General features: G+C 44.6%; 1 protein-coding gene, 1 long non-coding RNA gene and 1 other non-coding gene across 9 annotated transcripts in view; all 3 read left to right on the top strand.

The window, feature by feature from the left end:
- Nucleotides 1–9,240, top strand: part of P4HA2 (prolyl 4-hydroxylase subunit alpha 2) — a 31,404-nt gene extending 22,164 nt beyond the window's left edge. For 4 of the 7 annotated variants that reach the window (XM_053912447.1, XM_053912446.1, XM_053912448.2 and 1 more), the window contains exons 11-16: nt 11–110; nt 3,955–4,008; nt 4,574–4,639; nt 6,462–6,530; nt 6,913–7,009; nt 8,783–9,240. In XM_053912447.1, coding sequence (XP_053768422.1) covers nt 11–110; nt 3,955–4,008; nt 4,574–4,639; nt 6,462–6,530; nt 6,913–7,009; nt 8,783–8,853 — 457 coding nt within the window. In that variant the 3' untranslated portion in view covers nt 8,854–9,240. Of the gene's footprint in view, nt 1–10; nt 111–3,954; nt 4,009–4,464; nt 4,525–4,573; nt 4,640–6,461; nt 6,531–6,912; nt 7,010–8,782 lie in introns of all 7 variants that reach the window. The other 3 variants (XM_071219487.1, XM_045192640.3, XM_024557097.4) reach the window with 2 other exon arrangements.
- A 5,566-nt stretch (nt 9,241–14,806) lies between these two features.
- On the top strand, nt 14,807–14,884 carry TRNAI-GAU (transfer RNA isoleucine (anticodon GAU)). Its single transcript has one exon. It is a non-coding gene; the product is annotated as a tRNA-Ile (tRNA).
- Nucleotides 14,885–19,576: 4,692 nt separating this feature from the next.
- Nucleotides 19,577–26,460, top strand: part of LOC139440315 (uncharacterized) — a 56,234-nt gene continuing 49,350 nt past the window's right edge. Inside the window, exon 1 of the long non-coding RNA XR_011650458.1 lies at nt 19,577–19,888. This is a non-coding gene — a long non-coding RNA (uncharacterized lncRNA). The remainder of the gene's footprint in view (nt 19,889–26,460) is intronic.

Here is a 26,460-nt window from a genome sequence, read left to right as displayed (position 1 = left end):
TTTTGCTTAGCTCCTGGCTGGAGGAGGGCGATGATCCCGTGGTGGCGCGAGTGAACCGTCGGATGCAGCACATCACAGGGCTAACAGTAAAGACCGCAGAATTGCTGCAGGTATGGCTGGTCCCTGGGACCCTGGGTTAGGAGCAGGTGTTTCTGGCTAGATGGTCTCCCATGGTGCCCAGGGACAGGCTTAGGGAGGCTTGTCCAATAAACAGAATGACTGTATAATGCTGTGACTATGGAGTGACCTCACTTCGGGAAGCCAGAATTAAGGATGCCTGATGGCATTCAACAGTTAAAATTGAGCAACTATCGATTACCCTCTGTGTGCCAAGTATCATGCCAGGAGCCGGGTGTGGCAGGCCTGTTGGTATGTTCTTGACTACAGACTCAGAAATCCTGAGCTGTTCCAGGGGCACCTCTGCGAGAACTGTAAACGTCTTCAGAGGGCAGGTGCTGAGTCCCGGTCAAGTGTACGTGGAGGGAAAGTGTTCTGGGGTGTGTGGCTAGAAGTGAGAGCCTGGACCAATTGGCTAGTGAAGGCGGAGTGCTCTTCCCAAAGTGTCCGTGTGGACCCTTGGCTTCCTGTGTGTTTCAAAGGTGATTATGAAGACGTGGCTGCACTGCCGACAGGTTTGGGGTGCGGCTCCTGATGCTGATCCTCAGCCTGTTGAGTTCAAGTCAGCACTGGCCACCTTCTGAACGTCGGAGCCTCTGGTTCCATTGTAAAGCGATGGCCTGAGACACTGCTGGAGAAGCTTCCCTAGCATTTTTGTAGTCTCCTGGGTCTGTCCAGCCAGAGTTTCTATGTGTTTGAGGATTTCACTCTTCACCTTGAGGCTTGGCCTTTGGGTCTGATTAACCACAGCTCTCATTAAAACATTTCACTGAAGGCCACTTGGAAAAGAGTCTCTGAACTTGTGCCTGGACACACCCAAGCAAATTGGTGTGCTCGTGTGTGCGCGCGCTCTCTCTCTCTCTCTCTCTCTCTCTATCTCTTTCTGTCTCCCCCCCACGCCCCCCCCCCCCCCCCCGCTTTAGTCTATAGCTGTGTCAGCAATCAGAAAACCAAATTTGAAGGTCATCTTTATGGATTTGTGTGAAGTCAACCACAGGTTTTAAAAAACATGCTGATTACCTTACAAACAGTCTTGCAAAAACTTTATGTAATCTTTTCAGTTCAGCTCAACTTAGTTCTCTATTGATTTTTAAGTTCTGCAGACAGGCTCCTAGATGGAGGGATTTGCCGCATTTCCCACTTCCTTCTTCTGTGTGAGAACCCCACCCTTGCAAGAGAAAGAAGGGCTCTCGATGTACTAGGTGCATCCCCGTTGGCTTTGTTGTGATTCCTATCACCCGGAGCAGGGTTTTTGTTGTCGTTAAGGTACCTGCCACTGCTTCTCGCACATCAGAGCTGATGTTAGGACTCTTGTGGTCCTGGCCAAGTAGCTGTACTTTTTTGCTTGATTGGCTGATTCCATACCCTGGGCTGAGGTTGCTGAGAAGAGTGGACAGGCCCTGTGCCCCTGTTGCCCTCCTGGCTGGCCTCCCAACTCTGCCCTCTGTACTCAGTCTCACACACAGCCCCAGGAGGCTGCGTGTTAGCGCTTGGACTGGCTTCACCTTGCCTGGCCTCTCTTCGTGCTGTAGCTCAGTGGATGATGGGGCCTGAGTCCCGGTTGTAGTCAAGGCCCTTCTGGAGGATCCAGACCGCCGCGGGGGGCTGAGACACCAGTTTTGTTTGCTTCCAGGCGCTGTCTTGGCATTTCCACTGCCGGCCAGCAGTGTTGAGGCTTTGGTCCCATGTTGTTTGGGGGCCAGGGACCTGGGCTTCGGCACCCGTCTCTAAGTGCTCGTTCTACATGGACAACTTGCAGTGTGATAAGCGCACGCCAGGAGCCCTGTGTGGGCGCTGCAGGCTTCTGGAAAGGAACCGGTTCTTCTGCCGCCTGTTCATGCTCCTTCAGTCGATGGGTTTGCTCTAGATTATTTAGAAGAAAAAGGGGCAGTTGAGGTTTTCTTGTGAATTGGATGAGGGCCAGATAGAGGTTACACTGCTAGAATTCTCTAAGATGGAAGACATTTCTGACTCAATGTCTCAGTCTCACCAGAAAAGTGATTTCTAACTATTTTTGGCCTTCACTCTTATCTCAGCATCATAAAAACCCTTATCTCTCTAATGATTGGCTCTTCTACTTCTGCAACAACAAATCTAAAGGTTCAAATGAATACCCCCTCACAGGAATCAGTTTCAACGTGCAGTTGCTTGTTGTTATAGGTGTGAGCCTGGGGACTGGAGCTCGCCCAGACAGTGAGTCAGATGGCTGCAAATCCGGCAGTTCCCATGGCACTGGCACGGTTTGGAGACGGTGTCAGAGAGTGTGGGTCCGAGGGCTTCAGCTCCATGACCGCGTGTGGTTCTCCAAGTGTGAAAAGACAGACCAGCTGGAGCAGGGTGGCTTCTTTCACTGCTGGGGTTTGAATGTGTGAGCACTCCCCTCAACACATGGCAGTGTTGGGGGTACAGCTGTACCCCGCAGCCCCAGCAGCGAGCAGAGCGGCGTGTGGCACTGGCACTTTCCCCAGCGCGGTGGCGCAGCAAGCACGGCTATGTGTAAAATTGCTTTCAGTTCTCGACCTGAGTGGAGCCCCAGAAAAAGCCTTGGTGCAGTCATTTCAGCAACCGCTCTAGCATGTCTCTCTGCAGAGGCGCCTCCAGCCTGCGTGCGGGCCAGCTGCCGAACCGGGCCTCCTGCTCCATTGACAGGGTGCCTGGGGGGTTTGGTGTGGGCATCTTGAAGGCCGAAGCTGTGGGTGACTGCATTTGTTCGTCCCCTGATTCTCCACGTCAGGATTCTTGTTTTGGGGAAGACCGAAAGCCATGCTGCCCAGTGTCTGCACTTTGAACTGTAGAACTGCTGCATTAGACAAATTCCGCTTGGGCCCCCGCAGGAGGGTTCTCTCTGGTGAAGTCCGCCCCCCTTGCCCTCCCTCATGGCTTCCCTTGTTGCCAGTTTAAAGCATTTCTCACCTGATGGTTGGAATTGCTCGGAAGGATACACTAAAAGTACCCATTTTCTGAGGACTAATAGCTGAGCCCCACACGTTTTTAGGGTTTCAGGAAGTGTTCCTAGGTGGACTTTGGTGGTGCCACTTGATCAACCAGCTTTCATGTCAGATTCTGAACTTCATCTTGAAGCTAAAATAACCATTGCAATTTGGGACTTACCTTGTGCTGATAAACTGTTCACAAAGGCACTTACAGTTTCTAATCCAATTACTGACACTGAGGTGGTTCAGGTCCTGTTCAGGGCCAGGCTTCTGCTGGAGGCATTGAGGTAGGGTAGCAGCTCTAGCCACGCTGCAGCCGCCGCCCAGGTCCTGCTGCTCCACTCAGAGACAGATGTCCTGCAAGCGGGCCACTGCGGGGTGGAGGCTCTGTCAGCCCGCCCAGGAGCAGGTCCTGTAGCACGCTGGCAGATGTGGCAGGGGCAGTGCCAGGCGCTGAGAAACTCCCAAACTAGCATTAGAAAAAAATCCCAGTCATGAGTTTGTTGTTGGCTTTCCTCTGGATTACCTTCTCCTTATCTCCCAAACAAATAGGGCTGAGACCACGGTCTGTCTCAAGGGCTCCCTCTGCTGCCATCTGAGTGTCCCTGAAGGGCTGGAGCTCCTCCACAGTGGCCACATGCAGATGGCCCATCTTGCTCTGGGAAACCACATTTGTGCTGCAGCCTTACTCTTCCCCCGCTGTAGACATGTCGGCAGCGTTTGCTCTGCCAGTGCTGGCCGGGCATAGTTATCTTCCACCTTAGAGAGGCTGGTCTTGGGGCTTCTGGTTGTTTGGAGGTTCAGGTGTTCTAGTTGTTACCTGGGAAGGTAGCACCCCTGGGAGAGGGGCTGCTTCAGGGCTGTTCATGCTGCTGACAAGGTCAATGCTGTTGTTTGCCCCCAGGTTGCTAATTACGGAATGGGAGGACAGTACGAGCCGCATTTTGACTTCTCCCGGGTAAGGCCCAAATCACCCAAATCAACTGTGCTTGCAAAGGGCCCTGTCCCAGCTGCTTTGAGAAGGCTGGAGTTCCTAGAAGCACTTCAGCCTCCACAGCAGGCTCCCCTCACCTCACCAGGGCTGCTCTTTGTTATTGGAAAAGCCCCAGTCTGGAACCACGGGCCGCGAGCCCAGGGCGGCCTGGCTGTGTCCCCTGTGATGTGGGGCACGCTCCTCCCGCCGGACCTATTGTCCTTTCCATTGACTCCATAGCAGAGGACCCACTGGGTCTCTTGTGAAAGCTGTTCCCGCCCTCTCCCCGTGTCCTGCCTGGGTTTACTTGGTCCATGGTCCAGGCTGACGGATGAAACACACACTTACTACAATCCCCAACCCTTTTCGCCCTGCTCTGGGGGTGGGGGATGGTGGGTGAAGTCAGTTGCAAACTTGGGTGAAAGTTGTTGTTTGTTGCAGCGACCTTTTGACAGCGGCCTCAAAACAGAGGGGAATAGGTTAGCGACGTTTCTTAACTATGTAAGTATCGGGTCCAGGCCCCCCTGTTCACTCTCACTTAATTTTATAGAACGATGAGCAAGATGTTTTCAAGCATTTAGGGACGGGGAACCGTGTGGCCACATTCTTAAACTACGTGAGTATGATGTGTGAGGTGTGTGGGCCTTAAGGGGAGACTGGGTCCAGCAAGCTCTCTTCTCTCCCTCCTGCCCTATCACTGGGCTGATACCAGCAGCAGTGCTCACAGGCTGGGCCCTTCTGGCCCTCAGCACCCTTCTTGGCCCCCCCAGACCTTCACATCTTCCTTATTGATGGGCCTGGTGCTGGTCTGGAATTTTTAGGTGGGTGCCCTGGAAGCTTCCGTCCTTTGCAGCAGAGTGAAGAGGTAGCCTCTCAGATGGAAGCTGCCTTTTCTCCCAGACTTGGTGTCCTGCCTCCCATCCGCTACGTGCGCCCCAGCCGCAGGCTGTTGGGTTTTTCTGTCATGTGAGCGACAGTTTTCTCTCCCCTCTGCTGAGGGAGCCAGCCCCAGGGAGACTGAGAAGCTGTCAGGAAACTTAGAGACAGATGCCTGTGTCCATTTTTTCCTCTAGTTTCTTTTAATCCTTACCTGAGGGTATGTTTAATGGTTTGAGAGAGAGAAACAACGATCTATTGCCTCCCGTACACACCCTGACTGGGGATCAATCCCACAACCTTTGGGTGTAGGGGACGACGCTCCAACCCAGTGAGCCACCTGGCCAGGGCTCATTTACGTTTTTTTATTACATGGCTTTTATGTGCTGGGGACCACCATCAACACACTGGTGAGCAGGCCATGTGTGGTCTGTCTTGTGAGGCGGATGGTCTAAGATGAGAGGCCCACATTAAACACAGGAGAGGCCATTGTTTCGTTACCATGGTGACAAGTGCTTCGAAGCCAGCAGCTCAGGGTCGGTGGTCAGAGGAGGCCTCCCTTGGGAAGAACATGTCAATATCGAGACTTGAAGGTGGAGTGGAAATTAGTTGGTGGAACTTGGTTTCTGGCAGAGGAGAGTGTGTGGAGACTTGGAAGAGGGAACAAGTGTGGGATGTTGGAAAAACAGCAGCAGGCTGGTGGCTCGGACAGTGGCTGGAGGGAGCGGCCGGTGAGCCTGGCGGGGCCTCCAGGTCCTAGAGGAGAGTCTGGATTTGACTCCTAGGGCTGCGGCCATTGGGGGTTTTCATCTTACTCATTTTCCATGTCTGTCAAGGACCTGTCAGTCTGTCTGGTATGTGTCCTGTGGAAATATCTATTAGCTGCAAACGCCATTGCATTGTAGGAAAAAGCGGAGAGCCAGACGAGGGAGCAGTGGCGCTGTGGGCACGATTCGAGGCACACTCTGGGCGCGAGGGCCGCCTCCCTGCCAGGGAACCTGTGTTCTGTTTAGTTTGAGGCCTCGCCATGGCAGGAAGCGGGGCCTCTGCAGAGACGGTGCCCTGCCTGTCCACCCAGACAGCCCTGGCCAAGGCGCTGTTCTGGGGAGGCGAGGAACTAACTAAAGCACCAGGTTTTTAGAGCCAGAGAAACAGAGCCCACAGTGGGGCCACAGGTGGTGTTGGCAGCATCAGGGCAGCTCCTGGGGTGTCGCAGCTTAGGTGGAACGGGGACAAGGGCTGGAGGCTCAGCAGGCATTTTCCGAGTACAGACTTGGATTGTTCCCATCCGAGGACTGCCGGGGTGTGGGTCTCCTGCAGGCCTGCAGGTCTGGAGCGCCCATGCGTGGAGACTGTCCTGCTGAACCACACAGATTCAGCAGGGTTGAGGGAGTGGCAGGGTGTGGGAAGAGCCTTTCTTCCCGGAAGGGCTGGCGGAGGAGCAGAGTCCCCTGGCCATGCTGTTCCTGCTCTGGGGAGGCTCATCTGCTCACCTCATCCTGTCCTCTGTGGCTCTGTTGTCCTGAACGCCTCGGGTAAAGCTCTGTGCCTTGTATTCCCAGATGAGCGACGTAGAAGCTGGGGGTGCCACCGTCTTCCCTGATCTGGGGGCTGCAATTTGGCCCAAGAAGGTAAGTTGTCATTTGTATGGCTCAGACGTTGAAGTAGGGCATGATATCCCCCAGTCCCATTCGCTGGCCTACTCGACTCTCATGGGAGGGGCCTTAGCCCCTTCCTGCCTAACCTCTGACCTTGTGGCCTCAGCTTTCATCTGAGGGGAGAAGGGGCGGGGAGGGAGGCCCCTGAGGGGCAGGTGGGTTTTCAGAAACACACCCTCATGGGAAGGGTAGGTGCTTTCTGGGGAACTTGTCTGTGGCTGGGGTCCCAGAGCCCAGTCTCCCTGTGCCTGGGAAAGTGGGGGCGTTTCTGCTCGGGGTGGGGCTCTGGTGCCCCAGGTTAGGTCCTGGGCCAGCCTCTGACGGTGTGGTCCACCGGGCTGTCTCCTTTTCCCAGGGCACGGCAGTTTTCTGGTACAACCTCTTGCGGAGTGGGGAAGGCGACTACCGAACGAGGCACGCTGCCTGCCCCGTGCTTGTGGGCTGCAAGTGGGGTGAGTGGCTGAAGGAGTGGTGCTGGGCCTCGGAGGCCTCGGCCTGAGCATTCGTACTCGTCCCGAGACCCCGAACTGGAGACGACTGCTGCCAGATTTTCACAAAGCCAAGACTGTCTCTCTTATTGAAATGTTTGGGTTTCTTTTTTTAGTTTTTAAATTTTTACTCCTGCTAACTGGTAGTCCCATCCAGCCATGCAGCAGTCCACTGAGCTGGGTATATTGTCAGGACAAGCACTTGAGGTCACTCTCAGAGATGCCAAGAAAGCCCAGAAAGAATAGCTGGACGAGCATTGGAGGTCCAGGATGGTACTCCGGAGTGGTGGACTCTGGCAAGGGTTCTGAGGGAGCCCTGGGGAGCACAGGAGTCAGAGAGGGGCAGGGGTGTTCCAGGCCAGCAAGGCCCATGTGGAACAAGGCACACACAGGCTGAAACCAGCCCCACAGTGGTGGGGACTGGCTGCCTTTGTCACTTGGCTAAGAGCAGGCCTGTGGGCCAAGAGATGAGGCTGAGTTCAAACCGCAGAGGCTGAAGCTTCAGCTGCATCTGGAGGCAGCTGGGGTGCACCTTGGAGAGGCCTGGACCAGCATGTGACAGGAAGTGATCACAGAGAGATGAGTTTATAGCCCTCCTACAGAGTTCCAGGGATAGATAATGATAGGGTCTCAGACAATTGAACAAATGAGAAAGAAAATGAGGCAGTTGCTGACCAGGGAAAAGAAAAGACAGGGAATAAAAGTATAATCTATTAGGTGGCTTATGTGTGAGCAATATTTATATGTAAATATGTAAACACTAAATATTAATTTAACTAAAACCTGTGATTTAACTGTATCAGAAAGATAGGAGGTAATAAGTATGTTTTAGGGGTAGTATAAAAGAATTCCAAAATTAAAAGTCAAGAAATAGCCCTATAAGCAAGTTATTTATAAAAATGCAGATCAATATCAGAAAAACCAACTAAAGAAGTTGAATGTCCTCTGAAAGCAGTGATGGGTGGTGGGAAGGGGTAGGTAGGAGATGGCTGTTTATCATATAAGGCTTGTAAATATTTTGATTTTTTTCCACTAAATACCTGCATTACTACAAGTTGACTTACATTTAAAAAGATCTATGCCCCCTGTAGTACATTGGAATAAATTTGTTTTACTCATTGTGGAAGTCTGTGTTGAGGAATGAAATGTAGTTCATGGGAATTTGAGGCACAGTTTTAGGGGACCACTTGGCCACCCACGGCACAGAGGTCGGATCTGCTGGCCCGCAGCTCCTGAGGCGACATCCAGGCCCTCCACTGTCTTGACAGGCCTCCTCGTCCTCATCTCCTGCCTCTCACTTCCCACCTGCCACTTTCTGGTAATAGCAGCTTGGCCAGGGTTCTTAGCACACACCAGGGAGTTCATGCCTGGATGTCATTCTCACCCTGTTCCCACTTCCTGGACCCCCTTGGTTACAGAAACCATGATGGTCTGTCCATCTTCTTCCCTGGACAACTCCTATTCAAACTTCCTGTCCAGCCTGGGGTCTCCTCTTCCTCCATATGGTTAGATGCTCTTTGGCTCTGTTTCTATGGCAGCCTCACACACATCTCTTTATACATACTGTTTATACACATGTCTTCCACACTAAGCTTCCTCCTGAGCTTGAGGCCTGAGACCATTTCGTACTCTCATCTGAATCCGAGGGCCCAGTGAAGGATTTCTCTTGAAGGAGTCATTAATTTGGGGAGCTGACCTAACCAGCAGGATGGTAACACACTTTTTGTCTGTTCACAGTCTCTAATAAGTGGTTCCATGAACGAGGACAGGAGTTCTTGAGGCCGTGTGGATCTACAGAAGTTGACTGACATCCTTTCCCGCCCTCCTCCTTCCTGGCCCTACAGCCCTTTGTCTGCAAGCTCAGCGTGACACACACCTTTGTATTCCAGCCCCTGGCAGGAGGGTCTCTGGAGTAGTGAAGGTTTGTCTGGAGCGGACCAAGCGGACAGGGGAGGGTCCTGGGTGGCCTCGGTCCCAGGCTTTCTAGTCAGCCTGCGCCACCTTGGGTCAGAGCGGCTGCCACAGAGTCAGGTTGTCCAGCACCTATCCAGGTGCCTTTGTACCTCAGATGCTCTGGGTGTGAGGTGTCTCAGTGAACCAGAGTTCTGATACCTTGTTTACATGTTTGTTTTTATGGTGTTTCTGTTAATGTGGCTTTAACCAAAAAATAAAATGTCCTTGCCAGAAGCCTTAAAGAGCCGCCTTTGGAGTATTTTTTAAGATGGGAGCTTTTACCAACTTCACCATTTCCCATGCATCTCCTCTGAGGAGGCAGAATCTGGGTAGTGAGTACTTCAGGGACAAGACGCTGACCGTGGGTACTACATCCGGTTTCAGCACCTACATCTCCTCCAAGCTTCCGTGTCCTTTCTGGAGAGCGAGGCAGGTAGTCTCTCCTTGTCTCCCAGAGAGCATAGAGATCGTTTATGCTCACGACTGTGATGTTGTTCAAATTGAAACTTATTTTTAAATTTTGAGATACACAGAATTGTTCGTGATACACAGATGTGCAGTTGAAGGAATATGAAGGTAAGCACGAGCACCCACGTCACCACGACCCAGATGATTTTCAAATCTACAGCTCAGGAGCCCCTGGGAGCCCCTCCTGGATCATCTGGACCATGCCCCACCCCTCCCCTGCCCGGTACCTTGGTGGTAACCGTTGTCTAATGGCTCGTGGTAGTTTGCTTTTCTTTATAGTTTCTCTATCTGTGTCTGCATCCCTAAATAAGTGGTCATTCTGTTTTCCCAGGTTTTGAACTTTTTGTGAATGGAATGAGAGAGAGAGAGAGAGAGAGAGAGAGAGAGAGAGAGTGTGTGTGTGTGTGTGTGTGTGTGTTGGTGTTTGGCTTCCTTCATTCAATGATTGTTTTTAAGATTCATCTATGTTGCTCTGTAGCTGTAGTTTGCTTGAATTTGCATAGCTCATTCAGTTTTGTTAATGTGTACTCGAGGACAGCACCATAGTATTGCCAACATACTGTTCATAGTCGTTTGAGTTGGTTTCAGTCCTTGTACATTATATATAATGCTGCCATTTTTGCAGTTTTATGCATGATTCCTGGTGTACATAGACACATATTTCTGTAGTGTATGCATGTCTAGAAGTGGTAATGCTGACTCTTGTAGGTGAGTCTTCAACTTTACCATATAATGTGTTCCAGGTGGCCATGCACGTTCACACCAGGAGTAAATGAGAGTTCTTGTTATCCCAACCTTCTCCAGTATCTGGTATTGTCATACTTCTGAATTTTAACTAGCTTGTTACATGTATAGTAATAATTTTAACATGATTGTTAATGACATTGAACACTTTTGATTGGTCTTCAGGTTTTTTAAAAGTGCCTATTCAAGTCTTTTTCTTACTGATTCATAGGAATTTTTAATATATTATGGACACAGCTCTTTGTTGGTTATATATTTTACAAATTATATCTTTTTTCTAGTTGTCTTTTCATTCTTAGTTCTGTCTTTTGATGAACAGTTTGTAAGTTTCGTGTGAAATTACCAAGTTTTTCCTTTTTGATTTATGTTTTTTATGCCTTAAGAAAATCTTCTGCCTTGGCTGGTGTGGCTCAGTGGGTTGAGCACTGGACTGTGAACAGAAATTCTTACCCCAAGACCATGAAAATATTTCCTGTATTATTTTCTAAAAGCATTATAATCTTATCTGTTTCATTTATGTCTGTGGCTTAATAGTATATAAAACTGTGTTTCATGTAAAAAAAAATCAGTGGGTCTAGAGCAATTGCCATCTACCCAGTGCCATCGGATTTTCCTGTAGAGCCTTCCACTGGCAGAACCTAAACGGAAGCAGCTGGTGAGGGAATCTCGGAAATACAGTTTCTGTAGTCACGAGTCCAGTACGATAGCCGAGTATAGAAGGATGAGCTTGGAGCTGGGAAACAGCAGAGAAATTCCTGGCATGTTGGGTGTTTTTTTTTTCTTTTTTCTTGTTTGAGATTCTTTGGGATTCTTGAATCTGTATAATAATATCTTTAATAAGTTTTAGAAAATCATTTGCTCTTTCAATATTTTCTGTGTTCCTTCTGAAAATCTTTAAATGTAAATTAGACTATATCATACTGTTCTTACTATTTTTTAACCTGTGTCATATTTTTTATATCTCTGCTGTATTTTTGGTTGTATCTCTGTTGTAATATTTACAACTATCTTTTAGTTTACTAATTTTTCTTCTATTAACTACACCTAGGAGTTTTTATTTAAACACTTTAAAGATGTAATTCCATTATTTTCTTACACTATTTTTTTTGAAAAATCAACTATCTTGTCCTTTTGTTGTTCCTTTGAAACTAACTTCCCCCACCCATTCTCTACTGTCTGCTTTTTAAAATTTTTTCTTTATTTTTGTTTTCAGTGGTTTTACTATAACACCTAAGGTGGGTTTCTTTCTCTTATTTTTCAGCGTAGGGGTCATAGAGCTTCTTTAATTTGTGAGTTTGTGTCTTTGATCAGTTTTGGAAATTTCTCAGATGTTATTTAAATATTGTTTCTGTCCCATTTTCTGTCTCTCCTCTCTTTCTAGGACTCCAATAATCTGGATATGAGAAATTTTCATTGTATCTCGTATGTCCCCTTTCTTTTCTGTCTCCCATCCTTTTTCTCCCTTCCACTTCAGACTAGATATTTTTTATTGATCTGCCTTCTGATTTATCTCTTCTGCTGCTAAACCCATCTATTGAGTTCTTAATTTCAGTTCTAGAAGTTTTTTAAAAAAGATTTTATTTATTTATTTTTAGAGAGAGGGGAAGGGTGAGAGAGAGGGAGAGAAACAGCGACGTGAGAGAGAAGCATAAATTGGTTGCCTTCCACTTGCCCCCAACCAGGACCTGGCCCGCAACCCAGGCATGTGCCCTGACCAGGAATCAAACCCGCAACCCTTCCTCTCACAGGCTGGTGCCCAATCCACTGAGCCACACCAGTCAGGGCTCATTCAGTTATTTTTATTAGGTTCTAATTCTCCGGGGAATTTATCTCTCACTTTCTCCAAGTTTTCTTGAACTAATGAATCAGTTATTTAAAAGTTCTTGTCTGAAAACTATGATTTAGATTATCTGTGGATCTTTTTCTGTTCCTTTTACCCCCCTTGGTTTCTGGTCATTTGGTCTACTCTGTTGCTACGCCTGGGATTTTTTGACTGAATGCTGGACACAGTGTATGACAAACCGTAGAAACTCTGGATGTTGATAACCTTACACAAAGGATTCACCATTTCCTCTACTCGGTGGAGTGGGGGTTGATCACTTGAATCCAAGTCAGAGCCTGAGTCAACTTAAAGAAGGGTGGATTGCAGTTTTCTTAAGACTCTAACTCTGGTTTACCCTCATTTATCCCTTACAGGATACAGTTCCCCAGGGGTTTTCCAGTTGAGAGCCTAAATTGTTAACTGATCTTTTCCCCACCCCACCCCACATCCCTGGGCAGTTACACAGCTCTAATCCTTGTATCCTCAGTAACTAGACACTGCCCCCCCCATTTTTTTTTTTTTTAAGTTCTGACGTTTTCTGCCTAGCTTCTTGACCTTCCATTCTGCAGAGCTTCAGAATTCAGAAACTATTTGAGTGAGTAAACAGACTGAGTGGTTGACTAAGCTCTTTATCCCTCCCTCCTATTTAACTTTCTAACAAGCTACAGTCTACTTTTTGTCTTTCAGTGCCCCTTGGGACTGCCGAGGTTTCTCCGCCTTTTGGCAGTTGCACATTGCTTCCGTCCTCCTGGGTCCTCCTCAGTCTCACCCCGGGCCTAGACTCAGCAAATGACCTAAGGATAAAAGAGGGCCCAGACTTTCGGCTCACCAACCTGAGATTCATCTTCCCCAGGATCTTGATGCACAAGCCCTCTTTGCTTCAGACAGATTTATAGGAGATTTTATCCAGCTTTCGTGGTGGTTTTGATATGAAAGTTGGTCTACCATAAGCAATTCCATTTTAGCTGGGAATCTTGTTCATTTTAGTTTTTAAAATTCATTTTCATGTGAAAAATAGATACAGAAAACCTGTGTTTGACATCTTGCTCAGTTATCTGGTATAACATGCTCCTCATTCGTCTTGGACATTTCCTGCATTCAGCATGGAATCAACCATTAAGCAATCTGTTATGTGTTGGTGCCGGTCTGCCAATCCAGTGTGGTCCTGGAAACAAACACAGGGTAACCTTAGAGACAGCACTGTTTTCACTAATGTTGATTAACCTACTTAGCATTCACATGTTCCCCGTGGCACCAAAGAAGTGAGCACTTCAGTATGCTTTTGGTAGTGTGCTGGGGATGTTACAGTCTGTTTCAAATTCACAGCAACCCTTTAGAATAGGTAATGAAGAAACTGAAAGTCAGGAAGGTTAGGTAATGTACCCGAGGTCACATAAGGTCCCACTGCTGTTTAGTGAAAGGCCTAGGAATCAAACCCTGATCTGGAAGTTTCCCAAAGCCTTTGCTCTAGAAAAGTAATTTACATTTTCATTCAATAGTTATTAAAGATCAGATGTAGACACAATGATATTTAAATAATTCAGAATGATGGAAGAGATTCATAAGTGATGTGTGACATGTGAGAGGTCCTGATCCTGGAGGACCTAGTGCTCAGGCAGGAGAGCAAGGGTCTGGAATTGTACACTACAGTAGGCAACACTAGATCTGGGTCTTGAAGCCTAAGTAGAAATTCGCTTCCTCTGCTACCCAGTTGAAAATACATGCACATAGCTTAAAAAATAAGGGAGAGTTTACCATAAATAATTCTTCCTTCCCCTAGTCCCCCTTCCTAGAGGAACCTCCTTCAATTCTTTGTTTTCAATTTGTCTGACCATAAATCATATACTTATAATGCTGTCTCTTGATTTTTTCACTTTAGAAATTTGAGAAATGATCATCCAGCTATATTCACTACCCTTCAATACACTTCCCCCTCCCTTTGCCACTTTTTGGTAGTTATATTAATTATAGTCCTCCCTTGGTTGCCTGGGGTATTTGTAAGGATGAGGTAGCCTCTCTGACATCTAATATGTGAGATGAAGATCTAGACTCATGTTGGACCAAACAACTGGTCGCCATGATCTAGCGGAGTTGACATACAAGATTAGCACATGGCTTTTACCTCCCAACCTCTGTCAGTTACACTTTGGACAGGATAAATTGATTCTAAAACTTGAAAAACCAGATTGTATGTTTCTTAAGTTAATGTTGATGTAGCTATCACAAAGAGGAATCTGTGCCTCATTTGTCTAATAAAATTCAAAGCAAATTTACAATCTGTTAGTTTGCTAAAGCTGCCAATAACAAAGTATCACAGAGTGCATGGCTTAAACAGCAGAAATTTATTTTCTCAGCTCTGGAGGCTAGAAGTTCAAGGTCAAGGTGTCAGAAGTTTGCTTCTTCTGATGACTCTCTGTTTGGTTTGTAGAGGGTGACTTTCTTACTTTGTCCTCACATGATGACCCCTGGATCTGTGTGTTATCTGTGTCCTAATCTGCTCCTATGAGGCCACCAGTCATATTGGATTAGGGCCTACCCATATGACCTCATTTTACCTTAATTACCTCTTTAAGGCCCTAACTCCAAATCCAATGTTCTGGTAGTTAGGACTTCAACATGAGAATTTGGGGGAAACACAATGCTACTAGGAAATCACGTTAGATCTGAAACACTACGGGGAATAAAAGCAGCAAGAGAACTTTCCTTGGACTTTGTACACCAGACATAGACCATCAATGACAAGTGTGTTTGCATTAAGAATGTTGTAACAATAGGCCCTGGCCAGGTAGCTCAGTTGGTTAGAGCATTGTCCTGATATGCCAAGGTTATGGGTTCAATCCCCAGTCAGGGCACATACAAGAAGCACCCAATGAATGCATAAATAAGTGGAACAACAAGTCAATATTTCTCTCCCTCCCTCCTTCCCTCTCTTCCTCTCTCTTTAGAAATCAATAAATAAACATTTAAAAAAAGAAAGTCATAACATTAGAAGAAAGTTTTGTTTACTGACAAGATAAAGGGATATGGGCGGTCCTATGAATTTCTCAATCGATTGGAAAAAGATAATATTGACATAAAAATCTTTGAAGCCAGCATTATAATAATGAAACAAATATAGCAGGTATGTATATAAGGATGTATAAGCCATTACTCCCCCTCAAAGTGATTATGCCAAATTTGTGACTTGCTCAATTCCTATTCTTTAATGTGCAGAAATGCTACTTTCAATGAATTTAAATATAACTATTTTAGTACTGTCCAAAGGATACATTTTTTGTTAATTCAATGAGCAGATAGAATATTAATCCTGTTCTAAAAATGACATTAAAACATATAAACAAATCCTTAGGCATATCAAGATCAAATGCAATCAAGGAACTTCAGACAAAGATGCTTGTCAAAAATTAAAAGGTAAAACATCAAACGACAAAATACAATATGCTGAAATAGCAAAAATAGAGCACAAATTTTTTATGCAACTTACCTGTATGGGATGTTGTTTTGAAATAGGTAGAAAAAAATTAAAGGTTTACAGTTAAAAATCCATGATTATACAAAACTGTGCTTAACAAGACCTCTCTCTGCTCATAACAAATGAGAGCATTATGTTTAAGGTAAAGTATGAAAGTATGTTTGATTAAGGTAAAACTTCAGCAAAGATATGAATATATCAATATTCCCTGAATTAGAAAATGTGAAGAAATTGGAAATATAAAAATCACTGGACACATAGATCAATTACAATAAGAAAAGTATCAAATATAAGGAGATAATAAATGTCCTAGAAATAGAGATGTGAAAAATCAAGTGAGCGTCCTCAGTTATTTTTGCCTGGAGTTCTTTTTTTTTTTTTCTTTTTTTTAAGATTTTACTTGTTTATTTTTAGAGAGAGGGTAAGTGAGGGAGAAAGAGATGGAGAGAAACATCGATTGGTTGCCTCTCCCAGGCCTCCAACTAGGGACCTGGCTCGAAACCCAGATTTGCAGGACCAACGCCCAAACCACTGTGCCACACCAGTCAGGGCTCGAGAAGTTATTTTCTCTGGACACAACTGATTACAAAAAGCAATCTCTTCATAAGTCTGATTTAAATCCTGTGGGTATTTCATTTGAAGTAGTTTTAAGCAGCATACAGTACCAATAATTTATAATATAAAATCAGCATTGTGTTGGGATCCCCTAAAACTGATTCACAAATTTTCCTTAGTACAATCTTACCCAAATTTGGAATTGTTAGATAGTATAAGGGTCACAAGAGCTGGGTGATTCTTACTAAGTCCTATTCTTGCTAAATGCTAAAATGTAGCACAGTATTTTGCCAATGAGCTTGACATTGACCCTAACCACAGCTAGTAAGTTTAGCCAACATTTGCCAACTGCAAAGAAGAAACCAACATATTTGGTAACAGCAGTAGTGTAGGGAACTTTTTAAAAAACAATACCAGTCACAATGGCATCCTGCAAAAGCAGTTTCGGTAAACTGAAGTTAATTTAAAAATGTTTAAAATCTCGCTTGGCTGAGAGAAGTAAATTTTAAAAAATTTGGTGAGTTTGCTTCCATTAGAGCCAGGAAAATAAAATTCATAGTAATTTTTTGGTATATTTAAACTTAAAAATACTGTGTATTTGAGTATGCCAATTCTTCAATTTTAAAACATTTTCAACTAATTTATTTTAGAAACATTAACTATTAAAAAATGTGTATATAAGGGGCACATGTTTCTTTTTGCCTCAGGCCGCGATGTGGCTTGGCACAGCATTGTTTTTAAATTTCCAAACTTGGCATCTAAACTCTAACATTAGCGTTGCCAGATCTAGCAAATAAAAATACAGGACACCTAGTTAAATCTGAATTTCAGATACACAGTGAATAATTTCGCGTGAGATATACCAAAAAAATCTTTCACTGCTTATCCCACTGCAAATTTAACTGGGCATCCCATGTTATTACCTAGCAACCCTAAACATCATTATCCTCCGTAGTAGCGAAAGCTGCCTGCCTCTCGGCCCAATTTCACTGCTCCGCCAACGCAGTTGGGTCACTCGGGCAGCCAGGCGCGCAGTGGCTTCTACTCCGACGCACGCTGGGCGGCGTGAGCACGTCCCATCTGCCCCAGGTCTGGGGGACTCCACCCCTGCGCACCCTCACGGAGCAAGGGGGGTGGTCAGGGAGAATGCCCGCCCTCTCACCGCGCTCGCCTCTCCAGGACCTCTTTGCTTGCTGGTTCCTCTACCTGGAAGATTCTGTCCTCAGGTAGTCCCAGAGTTCCAGCCCTCGAGCCCGTCAGACTGACCCCCGCGAAGGATCGGGTCCTCGTTACTCTCTCCCTAACCCTGCTTTATTTTTCTTTGTGGGGCTTACTGTCACCTGTCAAATGATATATTTGTGACTTAGTTTATGATATGTTTCCCCTGCTGGGATGGAAATTCCTCGAGGGGAGGAGCTTTGTTTTCCCACATCAATATCCCCAGCGCCCAAAATGGCGGGGGCACGCTGCGCGTGGCTTCTGGCCTTCCGGGAAGGGCGGGGCCGGAGGTTTCTGGAAAGGCGCTGGGCTTGTGGCACGTGCTCCTGGGGGTGAGCGTGAGGCTGGTGCTACGGGTTGCACCCGTGCCACCGTCGCAGTGGCTGGCTCCTCTTTGCAGGCCAGTCCGGTGGGAGCAGACCCGGAGGGCCCACTGAACCAGATGGCGTGGGCCCTGTGGGTTCTGCCCCCAGAGGGGGTGCAGGAAAGGTAGAGTAGAGGATGCCCCCACCCCAGGCAGGGTGGGCGGTGCCCAGGGATGTCTTGGATGTCATTTTCAAGGCTACTTTTAAGAGGTTTTTTTTTTTTTTTAACTTTTGTGAAGATTCTTTATTCTGTTCCTCAGGGAAAATACAATTTTTTTTTTTTTAAATAAAACATTTGGAGATTAAGAGAAGTGGTAGGAAAAGGCCACGAGTATGTGGACTTCTATTTTAAAGAACTGGTCGGCTGCTGGCTTCGGCAGCACGTATACTAAAGGAACTGTTTGGTGTCTTTCTGAAAGTGTTTTATAATGTGGAGGACCAGCCAGCCCGCAGAACGTCTGTCTGTCTGCCCAGATAGAAAAGTCAGCCTCTGAGTGTGAAGCCAACAAAATCTCAGTGAAGTTGTAAACAAAACCCCTCTTGTACCCTATGGGCTCTTCTTGATTTCTTTGGCAAGCTACTTAAAGCCACATGCTCTGGCCCTGGCTGGTGTGGCTCAGTGGATTGAGTGCCGGCCTGCGCACCAAAGGGTCACGGGTTTGATTCCCAGTCAGGGCACGTGCCTGGGTTGCAGGCCAGGTCCCCAGTAGGGGTATGTGAGAGGCATCCACATTTTGATGTTTCTCTCCCTCTGTTTCTCCCTCCATTCCCCTCTCTAAATCTTTTTTTTATTATTTTTATTTTATTTATTTATTTTAAAAAATCTATTTATTGATTATGCTATTACAGTTGTCCCATTCCCCCCCCTCACTCCACTCCATCCTGCCCACCCCCTCCCTCCCACATTCCCCCCCTATAGTTCATGTCCATGGGTCATACTTATAAGTTCTTTGGCTTCTACATTTCCTACACTATTCTTACCCTCCCCCTGTCTATCTTCCACCTATCATCTATGCTACTTATTCTCTGTACCTTCCCCCCCCTCTCCCCCACCCACTCCCCTATTGACAACCCTCCATGTGATCTCCGTCTCTATGGTTCTGTTTCTGTTCTAGTTGTTTGCCTAGTTTACTCGTGTTTTTGTTTTATGTGTGGTCGTTAATAACTGTGAGTTTGCTGTCATTTTTACTGTTCCTATTTTTGATCTTCTTTTTCTTAGGTAAGTCCCTTTAACATTTCATATACTAAGGGCTTGGTGATGATGAACTTCTTTAACTTGACCTTATCTGAGAAGCACTTCATCTTCCCTTCCATTCTAAATGATAGGTTTGCTGGATACAGTAATCTTGGATGTAGGTCCTTGCATTTAATTTTGGGTAATGTAATTGTGATGTGCCTTGGCGTGTTCCTCCTTGGGTCCAGCTTCTTTGGGATTCTCTGAGCTTCCTGGACTTCCTGGAAGTCTATTTCCTTTGCCAGATTAGGGAAGTTCTCCTTCATTATTTGTTCAAAGAAGTTTTCAATTTTTTGTTCTTCCTCTCCTCCTTCACCCCTATAATTCAGATGTTGGAACGTTTCGAGATGTCCTGGAGGTTCCTAAGCCTCTCCTTATTTTTCCGAATTCTTGTTTCTTCATTCTTTTCTGGTTGGATGTTTCTTTCTTCCCTCTGGTCCACACCGTTGATTTGAGTCCCAGTTTCCTTCGCATCACTATTGGTTCCCTGTACATTTTCCTTTGTTTCTCTTAGCATAGGCTTCATTTTTTCATCTGGTTTTCGAATAGATTCAACCAATTCTGTGACCGTCTTGATAACCAGTGTTTTGAACTGTGCATCTGATAGGTTGGCTATCTCTTCATTGCTTAGTTGTATTTTTTCTGGAGCTTTGAAGTGTTCTGTCATTTGGGCCATTTTTTTTTTTTTCTGTTTTTTGTCTTGGCACATCTGTTACTTTAAGGGGTGGAGCCTTAGGTGTTCCCTGGGGCGGGGTAACGCTGGTTGCTGAGCTGTGACGCTGTACCTGGGGGAGGGGCCGAGAGGGAGCAATGGCGCCTGCTCCCCTCTCCACCAGATTTCAGTCTTTCACTCCACTACCAACAATCAAACTCGGCCCCTCTGGTGCTGGTTCCCGAGTGGTTGGGCTTGTGCACACTCCAGGCCCCTGTGGGTCTCTCCAACGACCTCTCCCGTGAGGCTGGGACTCTCTCCTGCTGCCGCCCCACCCCCCACGGGTGTTTTCAATCAGAGGTTTGAGGCTTTATTTCCCCTGCGCTGGAGCCCTGGGTTATGCGGTCTGCTTTGCTCCCCGCCGTTTGTCCGGTTTATCTGCGCGCGAATGTGGGGTCGCAGGGTCTGCTAGTGTTTGGACTGCCTACCCCGTTCGTTCCACACTCCACCAGTCTCGGTCCCGCCACGGCCCTGGTACCCGTCTCCACCCCTCCTACTGGTCTGGATGAATGTTTATTTTTTATTTCCTTGGTGTCGGACTTCCTTGCCGTTCGATTTTCTGTCAGTTCTGGTTGTGCGAGGAGGCGCAGTGTGTCTACCTACGCTGCCATCTTGGTTCTCCCCCTCTCTAAATCTTAAAAAAAAAAAGCCCAACTATACTGTGTTCACTGTCCTCTCACCTCCCCTTCTTCATCTTTGACACTGTAAGTTTAAAGTAAATGCGGTGATGGTCTAGGATTTTCTGATAAAGGGTTCAGGTTCCCCCTAGTGGCCAAACTCAGTAGACACTTGTCTTTCCTTCAGTGAAGCACTTCTTGGTTCTTCCCTGGCCTCCCTTGCTGGTTCCTCTTCATTGACCCACCTTTCTCCTGTATAGGGTCCTTAGTCTAGTTCCTGTTTCCTTTTCATGATACTGTACTGTTGGAGGGAGGCTCTTGTCCATTCCCACTGCTTTAACCACCATTTATATGCTTATGATTTATTCAACTGTCTTATTGCACCAAAATCTTTCTCTTTGGTCCTAAACTAGACCCTTAACCTAGCTTCCTAATGAGTATATCTACCTGGACTTCACACGCAAGTCTAGAATGGATGTTGCAAATTATTCAACGAGTTATCATAACTAGGGACTCAGGTAGAAAAAAATAGTCACAGTGAATGTTAACCTTTAGGGTGACAAACCCTCTTGAGAATCATGAAAATCAAGGACTTCTTCTTTAAAAAGGTGCACACTAATTTTTTTGCCTATAGTTTAAGAGCTTCCCAGATCTGATACAGTTCAATATAGAACTCGGATCTTGGGTTAAGGCTTTCTGAAATGAAGTGAAAAAGTGTATTTTTACAGATATTCATCAGATTTAGAACCTTAACATGAGAATATGGTGTATTCCAGCCTCCATGAGCCATTAACCTAAATTAATCTACCAGACTTATTTATGGAAACTTGGTCTTTAGAAATAGCATCAAGAATGAAGTCTGGAGGCCAGGGAAGAGTTTCTGATTAACTGTGTGGATTATGTGTTTGGCAGTCCAAGTGGGACCTACCCTAGTCTGGTCAGAAACCAAGGTCTATCGCAGACCTTTCAGAAAGTGCTGCCAGTGAGAGTGTAGTCTGCTCCTGTCCTGAGGACCAGGGCACTGCTGAGGTTCCGAGGCCGGGGGCCTGGTTGAGCTGGCAAGAATGATGGAGGCGCATGAGATTTCAGGGGTTTTCTTCTAGCAGAACCTTCTTTGATGATTTGTAGGTCCAGTGATTTCTCAGTTCCAGAGTTATTCCCTTGATGGTCAGTGAGTGCTACTTTGAGATTGGTCACACTCTCTCCTGAATTAAATCTGTTTCTTTTGTTCGTAAGCCAATAGTGTACTTCATATTTCTTTTTTTGTAGAGATGAGAATTAAGGAAACATTAGCTGCTCTCTTGGCTTCCATGACTTGCCCTTCTGGTGTTTCTTGTCTCTCTCTGACTAACGCTGCTCACCTCTTCCCCTAGCCCTCCTGTTTTAGTGCTTGGTTATGGCTTGCAGTGTCTTCGCAGCCATTTTGCTTTCTCTGAAGGCTCATGATTTCCAAATACTACCTATGTATTGATAACTCTTGAATCTTTAATTCTCGCTTTTGTCACTTTCCAGCTTTACTTACACTGCCCACACGTTCTTCCACTTTCATATGTCCACACCAGGCTCATTAAACTTCAGTTAAATGGTTCATATTTCTGTTTTACCTGTGTTCATGCATGGCGAAAGTGACTGATCCTTTCTCCCAGCTACAAACTGAGTGTCAGAGAGTTCACTGCCTATGTTTCTTTGAGGAATTTTATAGTTTCAAGTCTTAACATTTAAGTCTTTAATCCATTTATATATGGTGTAAGAAGGTGGTCTAGTTTTATTTTTTGCATGTGTCTGTCCAATTTTCCCAACACTAGACTGTCTTTACCTTATTGTATGTTCTTGCCTCTATTGTCATATTTTAATTGACTGCAGGGACAGGTTTATTTCTGGGCTCTCTATCCTATTCCATCAATCCATGTGTCTGCTTTTATGCAAGTACTATGCTTCTTCGATTACTATAGCCTTGTAGTATAGTTTGATATTAGGTAGCATGATACCACCAACTTTTTTCTTATTTAAGATTGCTGTGCCTATTTGGGATCTTTAATGGTTCCATGTAAATTTTTGGATTATTTGTTCTAGTTCTATGGAAAGTGCCATTAGCATTTTAATAGGAATGGCATTGAACCTATTGATTGCTTTGGTAATATGGACATTTTAATTATGTAAATTTTTCCTATCCAAGAGCACAGTATATGCTTCCATTCAGTTGCATCCTCTTCAGTTTCTTTCCTCAGGGTCTTATAACTTTCTGAGTACAGTCTTTTAGCTTCTAGGTTAAATTTATTCCTAGGTATTTTTTTAAATGAAATTGTACATAGGATTGCTTTCTTAGCTTCACTTTCTGATAGTTTGTTTTTGTTATGTAAAAATGCAACTGATTTCTGAGTGTTTATTTTGTATCCTACTAAAGTCATTTATCAGTTCTAGTAGTTTGGTGGAATCTTCTGGATTTTCTATATACAGTGTCATGTCATCTGCAAATAATGACAGTTTTACTTCTTTGATTTCAGTTTGAATGCCTTTTATTTCTTCCTCCTGTTTGATTTCTGTGGCTAGGGCTTCCAGTATAGTGTTGAATTAGAGTGGTGAAAATAGACATTCTTGTCTTGCTCCTGATCTTAAGGAAAACACATTTAGTTTTTTCCCATTGAGCATGATATTAGCTGTGGGTTAGTCATATATGGCCTTTATTATGTTGAGGTACATTTCCTCTATTACCACTCTGCTGAGAACTTTTATTATAAATGGGTATTGGATTTGTCAAATGCGTTTCTGCATTTGTTGATATGATTATATGGTTTTTACCCTTTATTTTCTTTATGTGGTGTATCATGTTATTTGTTTGTTGTATTGAACCAACCTTGCCTCCTAGAAATAAATCACACTTGATCATGTATATGATCTTTTTAATGTATTGTTGGATTTGCTTGCTAACATTTTGTTGAGGATTTTTGCATCTATATTCACTGGGGATATTGGCCTATAATTTTCTTTCTTTACAAAATATATTTGCTTTTAGAATCAGGATACTCCTGATCTCATAAAATGAGCTCAGGAGTCTTCCCTCTTCTCGAATTTTTTGGAATAGTTTGAGAAGGATAGGTGTTAGTTCTTCTTTAAATGTTTGGTAAAATTCACCTGTGAAGCTATCCATTCCAGGACTTTTGTTTGCTGAGAGTTTTTTTCATTACTGCTTCAGTTTCATTAGTTGTAATAGATCTACTCAAGGTTTCTGAAATTTCCTGATTCAGATTTGGAAGATTATGTGTAGGAATTTGTCTATTTCACCCAGGTTGCCCAATTTGTTGGCATATAATTGTTCATAGTATTTTTTATAATCGTTTGTGTTTCTGTGATGTCAGTTGTTACTCCTTTTTCATTTTTAAAAATATTTTTAAATTTATTTTTAGAGAGAGGGCAAGAGAGGGAGAAAGAGAGGGAGAGAAACATTGATATACAAATTGCCACTTGCAGTCCCCAAACTAGGGACCTGGCCCGCAACCCAGGCATGTGCCCTGACTGGGAACCAAACCAGAGACCTTTCAGTTCATAGGCTGTCGCTCAATCCACTGAGCCACACCTGCCAGGGCTCCATTTTCATTTCTGATTTTATTTATTTGAGTCTTCTCTCTTTTTTTCTTGATGAGTCTGGTTAAAGGTTCATCAATCTTGTTTATATTTTCAAAGAACCAACTCTTGGTTTCATTAATGATTTGTATTGGTTTTTTAGTCTCTGATATTTATTTCTGTTTTGATCTTTATTATTTCCTTCCTTCTACTTAGTCTGGGTTTTGTTAACTGTTGGCTATTGTTTTTCTAGTTCTTTTAAGATTTTATTTATTTACTTGTAGAGAGAGGAGAAGGGAGAGAGAAAGAAAGGGAGAGAAACATCAATGTTTGAGAGATAGATCAGTTGGTTCCTTCTTAAGATACCCCAACTGGGGACCTGGTCCACAACCCAGACATGTGCCCTGACTCAAACAAGTGACCTTTCAGTTCTCAGGCCAGCACTCAGTCCACTGAGCCACACCAGCTAGGGCTCTAGTTCTTTTAGATGCAGGGTTAGATTGTTTATTTAAGATTTTTCTTGCTTCTTGTGGTAGGCCTGTAATACTATGACCTCCTCTCTCAGGACTGCTTTTGCTGTGTCCCATAGATTTTGAGTAGTGTGTGTTCATTTTCATTTGTTTCCAGGTAATTTTTTATTTCTTCCTTGATCTCATTGATAGCCCATTTATTGTTTAATAATATGCTATTTAGCCTCAATTTTTTTTAATGTTTTTGAGGGATTTTTTCATTATAGTTGATTTCTAGTTTCATGCCATTGTGGTCTGAGAAGATCCTTGATAATATTCAGTGTTCTTGAATTTGTTGAGACTTATTTTGTGTTCTAACATGTGGTCTATCTTTGAGAATGTTCCAAGTGACTGGAGAAGAATGTTTATTCTGCTGCTCAGGGGTGAAATGTTCTGTAAATATGAATTAAATCCATCCAACCTAACGAGTCGCTTAAGGTCTCTGTTTCCTTGTTGATTTTCTCTCTCTCTCTCTCTCTCTCTCTCTCTCTCTCTCTCTCTCTCTCTTTAATGAAAGCATCATTGATGAGAGAAAAAGAGCTTGATTTGGACAGCAGTTTTCTTTTAGGATTTTTTTTTTGAGCATGACTTGTTATATTTGTTACAATGCATAATTATAATTTGGAAAATTGACATGAGTGATCTACTTTAGTACAATTACTAATATCACAATGTGTAAATTTGCTGTTTTCTCCAAGGTAAATTAGGAAAAAAACCTGTATGACATTTTAGGCCTCTTGAAGTATTCTGCTTCTAGAACACTATTGTTCTAGGTAGAGATTATTCACAGCAAAACCCCACTTCTTTTCTCTAGCATGGACATTGGAGCACTGTCTTCATGGTACCTCAAGAAGAATTTAGAGGAGTAATAGTGATACAAAAATATAGTTTGGACACGGAAAACAGAGTGGTGATTATGGCAGGGGTTGGAGGTGGAAGAGGGTGTAAGGGGGATAAATGGTAATGGAAGAAATACAATAAAAATGTAAAATAAATAACAATAAAAAATGAAAATGTCAGGTAAAAAAATAATATAGTTTGGGTTATTTTGTGAATCGAAGGTTCCTAACTCTCCCAGTCTTTGCTGTTGTCATGGATATTCAAGAGTTGTTCTGTTGTCTTCTCTTGAATTACAAAGACAAGAGGTGGTAGGTATGAGGTCTGTCCAGAAAGTATCCAGCCGTGTACTATGAAAAATAGAGACATTTATTGAAGAAGATACAAGATACGAGAAACACTGCACCTAGGACAATGACACCTCAGTCCCCTTCAAAGTAGGCCTCACACAGTTCTCCCAATCGCCATCAGCTGCCCTGTCATATTTTCCTGAATCTCATCGATGGTCTGAAATCTCTTTGCTTTCAAAGATGATTTTAGTTTTGGGAAAAGCCAGAAGTCACAGGGTGCCAAATCTGGGCTGTAGGGGATTTGAATCACCTTGGTGATTTGATGTTTCATCAGAAAACTGCACAAGACCTGATGCATGAGCAGACATGTTGTTGTGATGAGGCTGCCAGTCACCAGTTGCCCATAGCTACAGTCTTCTGAATCATCTGAAACTTGCCCTGGAGGAATGTTCAAGCTTAGCACAAAATTTGATGCAGATTTGTTGCTGTACTCAGTCATTTTGAGTGTGACAGCCACACAGCACACATGCGTAGGCCAGCGTCTACCACCCGTACCAAGCAGCACCCTGTTGCCATCCTTGTTCTCACATGTGCATTCCAGTACACTCTCCTTGGCTGCCACATTACACTGATGTCACGCAAACCTTTCTCTTTCTATTAACAATGGTTGGATTTTTCTGGACAGACCACATATAGTAATTAAAGTTGACACTAATTATAGTTTACTTTCTTTGCTTGCTGCATGTGACTTCAGTGCTGCTCGTCACATTCTTAGAATAGTTGCAATATCTGTCATTTACTTTTCTATCAGTGATTCAGTGGAAAGATCGGGGTGTTTAGTAGCCTCAAGCCATGATTCTGATGTTGAATCTGCTAGAAACTAGCTACATGTTTTTGGCATGTTATTTTCTTGAGGGTTTTTTTTTTTTTTTGTCCCCACTGACTTATTGGTCAGTTGAATGCACTGAAATAACCTGTCCTTAACTTCGACTCTAGTTTTGTTACCCTCTGTGACAGTTATTCAGTGGATATTTACCTGGCACCTCCAAAGTGCCAGA

Source organism: Desmodus rotundus, chromosome 10 (genome assembly GCF_022682495.2).
Source record: "Desmodus rotundus isolate HL8 chromosome 10, HLdesRot8A.1, whole genome shotgun sequence".
In the NCBI taxonomy this organism is placed as follows: domain Eukaryota; kingdom Metazoa; phylum Chordata; class Mammalia; order Chiroptera; family Phyllostomidae; genus Desmodus; species Desmodus rotundus.
The sequence above is the reverse complement of the archived record's forward strand: the minus strand, read 5'-3'. Positions and strand labels throughout refer to the sequence as shown.